Source organism: Nothoprocta perdicaria, unplaced genomic scaffold, assembly GCF_003342845.1.
Source record: "Nothoprocta perdicaria isolate Ctin4 unplaced genomic scaffold, notPer1 scaffold_86, whole genome shotgun sequence".
Classification (NCBI taxonomy): Eukaryota; Metazoa; Chordata; class Aves; order Tinamiformes; family Tinamidae; genus Nothoprocta; species Nothoprocta perdicaria.
In genome coordinates this window covers 1,073,258-1,085,335 of record NW_020456154.1, presented here as the reverse complement: position 1 = coordinate 1,085,335, position 12,078 = coordinate 1,073,258, and the positions used below count along the sequence as shown (strand labels likewise).

General features: G+C 48.9%; 1 protein-coding gene across 1 annotated transcript; it reads right to left on the bottom strand.

Annotated features, from left to right (window-relative positions):
* Positions 1–1,754: 1,754 nt before the first annotated feature.
* TMEM263 (transmembrane protein 263) lies at positions 1,755–10,979 on the bottom strand. The gene is made up of 4 exons (XM_026052230.1): positions 10,918–10,979; positions 5,744–5,850; positions 3,914–3,983; positions 1,755–3,042 (listed from the first exon to the last, which is right to left on the bottom strand). The coding sequence occupies exons 3-4, from the start codon at positions 3,975–3,977 to the stop codon at positions 2,756–2,758; spliced, it is 351 nt and encodes a 116-aa protein (XP_025908015.1). The 5' UTR covers positions 3,978–3,983; positions 5,744–5,850; positions 10,918–10,979; the 3' UTR covers positions 1,755–2,755.
* Positions 10,980–12,078: the final 1,099 nt, after the last annotated feature.

The following is a 12,078-nucleotide window of genomic DNA, read 5'->3' as shown; positions in this document are numbered from 1 at the left end:
CTGAAATTAATTGATTTCTTGATTACGAGTTTTGCTGGGCACAAAGCAAATTAGTCCAGACTCTTAAGGCTGCAATCCCTGAAGAGAGAAAAAAAAAATCCTAACCTTCTTACAGGCATAAAAGTGGATTTCCTCAAGCCTCAGTTCCCAGGTAAATCAATAAGGGGCTGTGGTATCTGTGCACAGCCTACAACACAGGCTACAGTTTCAAGAGCTTGTTGACACTACTTAGGTGTACAAAAAAAGACACTTCACGGCACAAAATCATAGGAAGATTTCCCCCTTGTGTATTCACCCATCTGCCCATCTCTACGAATTAACACAGAAGCTTTCAGAAGTCCAAAACAGCAACAATTTAATGTTTCACAAGTGGCAGGACAGAATCAGAACACATCTTAGAAAAGGAGTGAGTCTCATATGTGAATGGAAAATACASAGAATATAGGACAAAGCTCTAAAACTAAAACCACATGCCACRGTAAAGCACTTCGGTTCGGGGACTCGGAGGTAATGACTACAGGATACGTCAAGAGCAAAACATGATGAAGTRTTGTTGGCTTTTACAGTCCTAACATTACGTATCTCAGACCGCGCTTGCTTTGCTGCAAGCTTCATAGTATAAAAATTACAGAATGTCCTAAAAAAGAGGTATGATCTTGTTCAACATGGAAGTTTTTGGAAAATGATTAGGAAGGGCTTGGTCAAGGGATGCCACTCGGCTCCGAGCCAGCCCTGGGGCGCAGCAGCAGCAGCAGCAGCGCTGCGGATGCATCTGTGCTCACAGCTGCAGGGGAGCAGAGCACATGAGGCCACTTGCTGCAATTAAACCGTTCCTCGTGCCAAAGCCGGCTCATTTCTGTAGCTCTCTGATAGCTCTACACTACACTGTCTTCTATATTATTAGCCTTTAACAATAATAATAATAATAAAATGGGCTTGCATAGACTTCTTTTACCCCATTCCACGCTTGCAGCAGAATGGAGCTAAGCATCTGGTGCCACCAGCACGGGAACAGGTCGTTCCATCTGTTGGGCTTTTTGGTCTTTTCTCCCTGCCACCAGCTCGCCATGCTCACTGTGTTCAGCACAAACAATTACTACTATCAAATAAAATAATCATAATAATAAAAAAACAGTTGCTCCAGACTGCAGTTAAAGTACCAATGGCTCAGAAAGACTTAAGTGGCTGCTGCACCATAACTTAAYACATGGCTTGCTTTCAACATCTGTGAACAGGAGGAAGCTTTAGACAAGTAACATTTTGATTTTATTTCTTAAAAAAAAAAAAAAGGAAAACAATTTCTCTCTGTATATATCTCCTTCTTGTACAACTGTAGCCACTGAAAAATTAAGCTTACATGCTTAAACATTTTCTGTAGGAACACAAGTTTATAGAAAATACTGCATAGAGAGTGTTCACATAATCCTCAGTCATCTGTTATGGTCCTCCAAACAAGTCACTTAGCTGCAAAGTCAGCACAGAGACCACAGCGAGCCTCTCTTTGAGGAGAGCTTCGAGCTGGCTTTGCKCCCCTCTGCTGAGGACCTGCAGATGCTCCCAGGCAAGTGAGGTATATCGAGGTTTGGAATCTGACAGCATTTCTTGGATCACGTTATTCATTCTTGTTTTCCTTTAAGAGCCTTTAATAGGGCATTTGCCCTATTTTTTTTTAATAAAAGTATTAAATTTGTTGAAATCAAAATGTAAAGTATGAGAAAGAGATGCCGTGACAAGTTTGCTGCATTTAAGTGAGAAGCTAGAAAGGAGAAGCTTCCAGCCAGAGCCAGGAGCTAACCTGACACATCATGAGCTTAAGACAACTTTGCTAGTTCTTCAGTGGTTGCCAGCTGCAGGAAGGATTCATTCAAGTTACACAGTTGTCATTAACATAGTGCTAGGTGACCACAAACCAGTTTCAATTAAGCCATCATTTTTTTTCCCCTAGTGTCTGTAGGAAGTTTATTAGAAGCAGCAAGTTTTGCACTTGCAGGAGAAAGATGTATCATTAAATACACCTGAGATTTAACAATCCTGTTTGCGGTAAAAGCTGACAAAGTTTCTGGTATCAAGAGTCATAAAGAGAGTCCAAAGCTTGTTCTGTGAACTGCACTGAAATGGCAGGACAAGTTCTTTACTCAGCTTCACTTAAAGTCACAATTAATAAGGCATGAGCCGTTACATTAGCTGGCTCTYTATGATCCCTTCTACCACCCTTCCTCACCTCTTACCTGCCGTGCTCCCTTCCTATACCCCTCCAGGTGCGTTGGAGCGCAGAGGCTTCCTGCAAAGCAGCTTCCTCAGCGAAGCTCCCTTGGGGCATCCACGAGGCCCCTTCTCCTGCCGAGCACCCTTAGCAGGGAGATGTGGACACCACCAAGAACAGCAATCGGCTGCTCACGGTGCTGCAGGGTGACCAGCCAACACTTCCGTGCTCACGTTTCAGTCCAAAACCGCAAGAGCCTTACAGTGAGGGAATATTCAAACAGGCGTCATCCCTTGGGATGCACTTCCTCGCTCCCAGGGTTATCGGGTGTAACATCTCACAGCTGCCAAGCCTGGCTCTAGCTCCTAATAAACCTTCATGCGGTGCTCGCCAAGCTTCGTCTGTCCTTTTCAGATGAAATCAAGTTACCTGCAGAGCTCTGTGGAAGAGGGATGTCTAAGACACATGGCTTCTCGTGGTCCAAAACCTGGCAGATTTTAATGCCACCAACGGAATATTCTGCAGAATCAAGTACGTCTCCGTTTCAGTGTTTTAGTCAGACTTATCCTTTTTCTTCCCCGTCAAAGGCATTTTACTGGCAACAGCAGATCCTACAGCRGTGACGCCTCCAGCCACAGCCGAAACGCCTCCCTTGACCAGCCCCACTCCCACCGAGGGCACCGACGTGACCGCCGTCTTGGTGATCTCCAGGCTCTTCCCTCCGATCCAAGCGACGCCGCCGATGGTGGCGCCGACAGCYCCTCTGGTGACGCTGAGGAGGCCGCCCGTGACGCGGGAGAGCACGCCGGGCTGCTGCTGCGGGTGGTCCTTCAGCGAGCCTGCGGAGCGAGCGGCACGCGCGTCAGCCGGCCCGCGCCCGGAGAATCCCTGAAGGAACGGCAGGAGAGCACCTCCAGCCCCGCCGCCACCACCCGCCACCTACTGGCTGCGTGTCTCAAGCAACACCCTTGTTCCACATAAGATGACACTTCGCTGTAGGCGAGACATCTCAATAAATCCCAAAATGGTTGGAACCTCTAGAGATCATCTAGCCCAACGCCAACTCAAACAAACAGCTTCTCATGCACACCCAGGGAGTTTGCAATAATGCTAGAACTGACCCAGAACTAAGTACGCGCTCTGGGTGTCCCTGTTGGACCAGGGGGGTTGGACTAGATGATCTCTCRAGGTCCCTTCCAACCTTAACCATTCTRGGATACTCATTAAAAATAATAAATAATAAAAAAGACATCTCAAAGAGTGGATTCTTTACTGTTATTAACAAATTCTAAAGTAACAGCCAGGCACCCACCAGCACAGCGTGCAAAGCCAAGCTAGGCTCTTTCCATCTCATGTATAAACAGCAGAATAAACCTATCGGACCYGAACTGCATCTCTGGAAACTGTGCCTACGGTCTGTCTTTCACTGTCTGTCCCCAGGGCTTACCATTTATCAGCAGTTGTTTACTAAGTTGTAATCAATCTAAGTCCACTAAGTTACTGCCAAGTTATAGTCCTGATTTGTATCAGGATAATATTAATGGGAAAAAGAATCTTGGCTCATCCCATTCCATTCCAGGGCTGGTTTGCTTACKGTTACTTAAAACAAAAGCTGGGAGTGTTTTAGCCTGCAGATCCATTTTGGAGAGTTAATTGAGCTGCTGATGGACTTCTGTRAACCTGCTTGATAACATGAGAACTGGTACATACCTCCTGGCAGCTCCTCATGCAGGTACGAGGGCACATCCTGCTGATTTTTGTCTGTTTGATTCATTATTGCCTAAAAGAGAAATTCACATACACTGCATTTCTTTTCTGGCAAAGTACAAACGTTGCCTTTAAATCTAAGATTTAACACTTAACATTTCATAAGGAAGAAACTTGGTTTTCCTTACTGGGTTAGCCTGCTAACCCAACTAGTGCTGTTTCTACTGCCAGACTGGGCTTTAACACCACTCAAACCGATTCAGTGCTTGAAAAAGAAACTTCACGAGGTCGGCAGGTTTGGTGCTGAGCMGCCCTCCTTGCCAGGTACCTCTCAAATGCAGAGGTCAAGAGGAAAAATGGTGTGAAAGCAAAACAGCCTGTGCCACAGAACAGCTTATGTCTGTGTATGAAAGAGGAGATCAGCGGTTGTCCAGGGTGGATGCTAGAGAAGCAAGAGCAGCCTCTCCCGAAGGCTTCATGCGGCCTAGAGAGCAGCACACTGGGAAAGGGAAAAAAAAACACCCCCACACACCAAGAACCAATCCCCCTTGTGGTGGAATTTGAATGAATGTCRTGAGAACAAGACTGAACCAGTGTAACAAAAGCCCCCGGGCCATCCTGCCAGGGTGCTGCACGTGCGGCAGCAGGACAAGCTGCCTGTTTAACCGTGCGCAGGCGTCCGAGGCAGGCAGCAGTTCCCAACGCCTGGAAAAGCTGTTTGGTGAAGCAGCCCCAGAGCAGCAGCCCCGGGCAGAGGGGCAGAGCTCGGCAGGAAGCCGAGATCAGCAGCTCTGCCCCCTGCACTTCCCCTTCTCCAGAGGGGAGAGAAGGACTAAGTCGAGTTTCACAGAACCACAGAGGGGCTGAGGGTGGAAGGGGCCTCTAGAGACCATCTGGTCCAACCCCCTGCTCCAGCAGGGACACCCAGGGTGGCATCCAGCAGGGATCTAAATATCTCCAGAGAAGGAGACGCCACCGCCTCTCCAGGTTGTCTGTTCCAGGGCTCTGTCACCCCCGCAGTCAGGAAGTTTCCCCTTCGGCTCAGGCCCATCCTCCTCCTGTGGCACCGGCAGCAAACCGGCCCAGGGTGCCCTGTCCCCATCCCTGGTCACCCACAGAGGAGCCGGACAAGGGAGGCGCCAGTCCCGACCCCTGGGGACTCCCCCAGCCACACTCTGCTCCGCTGGTCACAGGCCGCCCAGCCACAGCTCAGTGCAGCTCCCTGCCCACTCATCCAGCCCACGCTTCCTGAGCTTCCCTATGAGCGCATTACGGGAGATGGTGCCGAACATCCTGCCTCCCTCCAGCTTTCCCTCCCCRCCAAAACGTGCTTCAGGATTCGCTCCGGAGCGCCCTGCTAATCCTGCTCTGCCCTTGGCAAGGCCCAAGGGAGTCCAGCCAGGAGCAGGGGACGGGCTGYGCTGCAGCCCCAGCATCCCGCTGCCTCCCTTCCCGGCCTGGGACCCACCAGTTCCTTCCTCCCTGCCACGTACTGGCCCTTACAGTCACCTCCCTTCTTCCAGGAGACCCTCACAAAGAACTCCGGCCCCTTTTGCCTATTTCCAAACCTCTCCATCCCCATTTGGGTGACAAAGCTGGGGCTGGAATCTGAAGAAGGGATGAGGGGGCAGAAGCAGAACTTGAGAGTGGGAAGATTCACCTAGAAAGCAACAGCTAAACCGCCCCCCAGTACCAATGAGATGACAAATATCACAGCAAGAACTGGCGCCCACATCCTGAATGACACATCTCCGTATYGGAGCACAGCCTGAGCTGAATATTAAGGAGTCTCCCAGCAAGGATACCAGCTCGTGACTCAGAACACATACGCACCTTCCAAAGGCAGCTGAGCAGGAAGGGAGGCAAGGACTGCCCACCAGCAGCGGGGCTGCTTTGATGGGAATGCCGGAGCAGCCTCCTTCGGAAGGCAGGATGGAAACCTGCAGGCCGAGAAACGGGAGAGTCAGTGAGAGCACATCAACCGGGAAGAGCAAAGGCACGAAGCCGAAGGGGTAATCGGGGTGAGAAAGAAGGGGGGTTAAATAATTCCTTGTTCTTTTAGTTAATCATAGATTGCTAAGATTTTTTTTAAAGGACAAAAAAGAAAAGCACTTGACATGTCACAGAGCAGAACATAAACAGATTAAGAGAGGACAAAGATGCTAAGGACTGAACTCAGGTGCAAAGCAATTTCTTTGTACTTGTCTTCATATTATGTGAATTGGGAGAAACAAGCAGATTTCATCTTTGCCGTGACAAGATACTCATAGATTGTTTTCTTTTTCCCCCCTAAAAATGAAAACAATAACAAAAGCAGACACACACAAAAAAAAAAAAAAAAATTCTCCAAAACAAATGAACAAAGCTGAAACCAACAATCAGACACACACCAACAAATGTGACGAGAATCAGGAGCCTCAGGCTAAGCCAGATGCTGAAACCGACTGACAAAGATGGGACATTATCAAAACATCTGCATGACCTAAAGTAACTGGTGCTGGTTAACAGGGGCCCACACTGCTGGTTAGGGCAACTGCTGCATCAGGAATCCGGAAGGAGACCACAGCCTACAGGAAAACAACAACTAAAATAATTTTTAAAAGCAGACTTAAGAGGAGATCCAAGTGAACTGAGACAGACAGAAATTTCCATAAAGAACTACCTCTCTGATCTCTTGGAATCCTCTGTATGTAACACCTGAAAAAAAAATCCAGCTTGAAATTATTAGTTTGAATTTCCAGAAAGTTTCTGTCAACGATTCCTTGCAAGAAGCTCAGAAAAAAACACCCAAATATCAGGAAAGCGGACAATACTGTCAGGGATTATAAACAGATTTTGAAGGCAGTCAGGCTAAGCTATTAATGTGGAAGAACACTAGAAAGCAGAGTGTCAAAGAGCAAGAACAGGGAAAAGGCACGGATCCGGCGTGCGGAGGAGAGCTCGGTAACTCCGAACSCAGGCCGGGCTATCGCCAGGTTTCTCAGGCTTCCCATCGGCAGGTGGGCTGTGGGGCAGAGCTGCTGCCCAAAGCGGGGCAGAGCACAGGGGCGTCCTTCCAAACCCGAGCCCCTTGGCCGAGGGGCGCAGGGAAGCGCGGGGCGGCGCTCACGGGACCCCAGGGCAMTGCGGTGTCTGTCCTCTCACCCCCTGCTCCCCGCGGCTGCTCCATGCCCAGGGGACCGCGATACGGAACACAGGAGAAGCCAGGGAGGATCCACCCCCACCAGGAAAGGCTTCCTTGCGGCTGGACCCGCAAGGGTGGCTGGCACAGAGCAGAGCTCGCGCAGCCTGAGCGGGCGCTGCAGGCTTCGTTCCTCCAGGGACGCTCTCCGATGAGGCGGAGAGCCAGGACTTCCACCCAACAACAGGCTTAAGCAGCCAGTTTTAAGACACCTGGGTTAAACCCTAAGCCACACGATCTCAGAGCCCATTCAACATGTCAGGAGACTTCAGAGCCTCTTAAAGGAGATACAAACCCCAGGTGCTGCACACGGCATAACACAACTGGTGTTGCATTAAACACAGGAGAAGGTCTTAAACCCGACTCCCTTCCAGAGATTTAAGGTGGGTATTTCTATTCACTGGAGGTCAAGGACTAGAGTAACTTCCTGRTGACTTGATTTCATCCACTCTTCAGAAGACAGAGCAGGAACATTATTTTTCTTTAAACACAGGAGTTTAACAAGCAGGAGCCCTCGCTATCGCCTGTGGAAGGGCCCAGCAGCGCTCGGTGCCTCCTCGGTGCTGCTGCGGCCCGGGTGGCAAGAGCAGCTCCGGGGCACCAGGCTGCAGCCTACAGCAAGGGAAACTGCCCTGCGCCCTCCCTGCCGGGAATGTGCCCCCAAAGTGAGAAAACGCACAACTCGAGACCCCAGAGAGCGCGACTCTCGGTCCACGCCCGAGGCACCGGCCCRGGGTGCGAGGCCAGGCCTGCCGCGGAGAACGGGGCCGCTCGGATGCGGTACCGATTAAAGCTCCTCGGAAACTTCACGGGAAGCTGCAGGCTTGAAGAGCAAATCTTCCATGAAGACACAGGGACTGACAGCACTGCAACCGAAACCCAGGCAGTTCGATGAGCTTCTCTCTGCTGTTCCTCCTCCCAAGCCCTTGGTGCAGCAGATCTAGRGGACCCGGCTCCAGGCGCCCGTCTCCACTGCAGGCCGAGGTGCCAGGCTTATCTGAACTATTCCAGCAGCTTTGGAACACGTTTTTGAATTGGTTGAGACCTASCTCAAGTTTTGCTCCATCCTGAAGAGTGACTTAATTTCCTAGTTTCTTTCTGAAGGAGAGCACTGATTTCTAGCATTGAATTGCAGAGCTGGGAACTGCTTTATGCCACACTGCAACTCATAACGACATCCATGAGGATACATTATGCAACTTCACTTGCATACAGAACTAAGTTTCAGCTTAAAATTCAGGATTTTGCTAGGAGATGAAGAATTAGTATTTTTTAGTTTCATAGGGAGAGGGGTCAAGAGAAAAAACAAAAAATGGGAGGAGGTGGAGGGAGAAAGTGAGGGTAGAAAGTTAATGCATAGAATTTGAAAATCTCGTTCAGAAATTTCAAGCCTTGCAGTTACTGTAAAAGATACCCAGATATACTGCAAGGGAATTATGCAGACAAATACTTGAAGCACATGAGAAAACCAAACAGTTCAGGAATAACATCTTTTTCTAAACATCTTTTCTAAACACAAAGGAGTCTGATGTTAGAGACTTGTAACATCCTAAAGTCTTCCCAGCTTGCTATTGCTGCTGCCTTTTCTGAAGCAACTACCTGAACTAAAAGGAGCTAAGATGCTGTAATTTGCCCTGTATTTTTCCCTATTTAATATAAGTTAATATAAGTGTGGTATGCCACATGCTACTACAACATTAAAATCAAACTTAACTATATTAAAAAAGTGGGGAGGGAGGTTAATGCTTTTGATTATCAGTAAGACTTTTAAGGAATGGCTATATGCAAAAGATATTTTAATAGAAAAATACAGCCCCAAGCCTATAAGTTCTTGAAACAGGGCTCAAGCTTATTCACAGGAGCAACCACCCCGATGTCAGCAGGCTGACCTGGGTGCCTGCCTCCAAGCATACGGTCTGCCTCCTCAAGAAGTTGCCTTCAATGAACTTCTTCTATAGCACTGAGGCATCACCACTGAAGAACAGACCCTATTTGGGGATTCCAGCTTCAGTATTAATAAGAACTGAAGGAGAAGGGAAGGTACCAACTTTAAGAAGTGCCTAAGATTGTAAGCACTGAGGAAACTACAATAAATTCCCATGTTGCAGTATCGGCAGGTACAGTGTAAAACTGAAGACAGGAGCTAATGGGCAGAAAGCAGCGGTTTGCACATGCACTGCACTYGCCTCTATACATTATATATTTTATCAAACAGCATGCAATTTGGCACTGTTCTCGAAGGCACAAAATTCAGTTTGTTGAAACCCTCCATTTTCCAACCAGCYTTCTGGAAACGTCGCCTTCAGCACACTGAAGTTTTCCAAATGTTACACCATCACCTTGGTTAGAGTCTGTACTTTCATAGAGGCTGCTGGCAGGGAGAGAGGAGCACACCAAGACACGAGAACAAACAAATAAAACAGCAACAAAACCCAACTTTAACAGGTGTTCAACAAGGTTACACTGTGCAGATGAAACATAGAATAGTTTTGGCCACGTTAGCAATTTTGAAGGAACACGTTGCTTCTGATAACAAGAGCAGCTCTTAGGAGAAGCCATGATACGGAGCTCCCTTCTTTGTTATCTCAAGTTAGGGGTTTGCCTTAGCAGAGGGAACAAAGGTTTTTCTGGATTCACAATGTCACATATAAGCAGAATATGAGGGGAAAAAAGGCTACCTGTCCAAAAATGCACTAATTGCCGCAAGTTGCTGACTTTGCGCAGGATCTCTCCATCAGACTGGAGCTGGGAGGACATTCAGTTAACAAATATGCACATTTGTCTTCACATTCAAGGAAAGAAAATGTGCTTATCGGATGTGGCAGGGTAATAAAGACCATTAAGTAGCTCCAGAGCTCTCTTTTTAATGACTTACCCTTCACATGTCAGCAGAGCGATCTAAAGCACAGCYGAAATGCAGCTCTATGGTGGTAGCTTCCAACAGAAAGCAGCCCACAGCAGCCAGAAGGAGCAGAAGGTTTCACAGGCTGGCAATTCTTTCATTACGCACTGACTCATACAACGGGACAGAAATCTGAACTTTGCAACTTCCCAATTTTTTCTTTTTTTTTTTTTTCCCCCCTCTCCAGGAACTTCTTCAAATTATACTAAGATTTAAGGGGCAAAAGAGGCGGGGAGGGAGGAAATGGTTCATTGATTGACGTTTTCATCCCACGATGCCAAATTCACAAAATTATGTCACAAGAGAAAGACGCTCCTCTCTCAACACGCACATGAAGGGATCACAGAGCGCGGAGGGATCCCTGCGGAGTCCTGGCAGAGCGGCCGTGGCCGGGCAGCAAGCACAGATCCAAGGCTCCAGCGGCACTTTCCGTGCTCCCTCCTTTCCCCTGTGCAGCCTAACACACCAGCTTGGAGCTTCTGCGGTTAGTAGCTGGAAGCAAACCCAGATCTTGAGCCAGATTTCAATCAAACAGGAATACACATAAACTATCCGCTGGTTTTTGGTCCACACTTACTAGGTACTAGCCATTCAAGGGATGAGTTATCATTTATATTTTTAAAATAACATACCACCCTTCAGATTAAAAAAAAAAAGTATATTTTAAAATAATGAAGTCATTCTTTTACTTGGACTTTCTTACTGTCAAAGTATGAAAGATAAGAGAAATTTCAGTCAAAGAACCAAAAGCAAATTTCACATAGCTGTAAAGAAAGAAGTGGTTTAGAAGATTTTTAAGACTTACTTGCTATAACAATAACACCCTTATGGGGCCCTGAATGAGAGTGCTATGTAATTCTAACCAGCAATGCAGCTCCACACACACATCCACGCCGAGGCYGATTTAAGTGCAGTGATTCTCACCGGGTGTATTCCGTCGGGAAGGAGCTGCCTCTCCAGCTGTTTCCACACAGAGATTCTGCACACACCTAGAAGAAAAGGACTATGTTTAATGACATCTTAAGGAACAGGGCTACTGCCCCACTCCTGCCACGTATTTATGGTTCCCAGGACAGGCACACTTGTTTTCTATGCTATTATAAGGAAGAGTAGAGCATGGAGTAAGGGGTTTATGAGGTCTACTGAACTCGTCGATTCCTTCTGCAGTCTCGGGCAAAAGAGGGAATTTCTGTTTAACCACACGCAGCCATGGGGCTTTCTGGACCGCGTGCTAACGCCGCGGCGAGACGCAGCCCCTCCTTGCAAGTTGGGAGCTCTCGGACAGCGACGGGTACAAGACTTCAGCCTCCCGTTCCGAGGACGGCTCCGTGCCCGGCCGCTGCCCCGGCTGGGCGGCCGCTCGAAGCCCCTCGCGCTCTCCGGACAAAGAGCCGCACTGTTCCCGCAGGGCAGAGCTGGCCCCAGCGGCAGCCCCAGCGGGAGCTGGCTTGTTCCCCCGCTGCTCACACACTCGCGGGCGGCTCCGGAGCCAGGGCAGCACCCAGGCCGGCACTGCCCGCCCGGCAGGGCCGCAAACGCCCCTTCCCCGGCCAGCRGGGCTCAGGAAGGAGCACGGCTGACAGGTCAAGGGGCCTTGTTTAAGAGCCACGTTTCCGAATTCCAGATTTATCCATGAAGCAAGACTGGCTCGAGGGCAAGCGTGCCCATCTCAGAGGAACGCRGCACTGTCTGCAGTGAAAGATGCCGGCCAGCGGGATCAGAAGCTTCCAGGTATGAGCACAGCTYGCTCTTAAACGTGCGCTGGGGTGGGCTATGGAAAAACATGCAAAGTTACCAAGTCTGCCTCAGGTATAAATAACAGGCTCACAGCATGCGGGTCGCAGCAGTGAAACACACCTGTATTAAAGAGAAGAAAAAAGACACCCCAAAACCACACAATTAAAGGTAAAGGAGGAGCTATTTCTCCTGGAACAAATCAACTGCAACTTCCCAGGATGTTACTCCCAGTGTCTGCCTACAGCACAACCCAGCACTTCATTCCCCTCAGTTAGGCACCCACGAGCTCCAAGATGGGCCCTGGAAACCTCTGTGGGTGGCAGCCGGCCCCGTGCTGGGGCAGGGGCC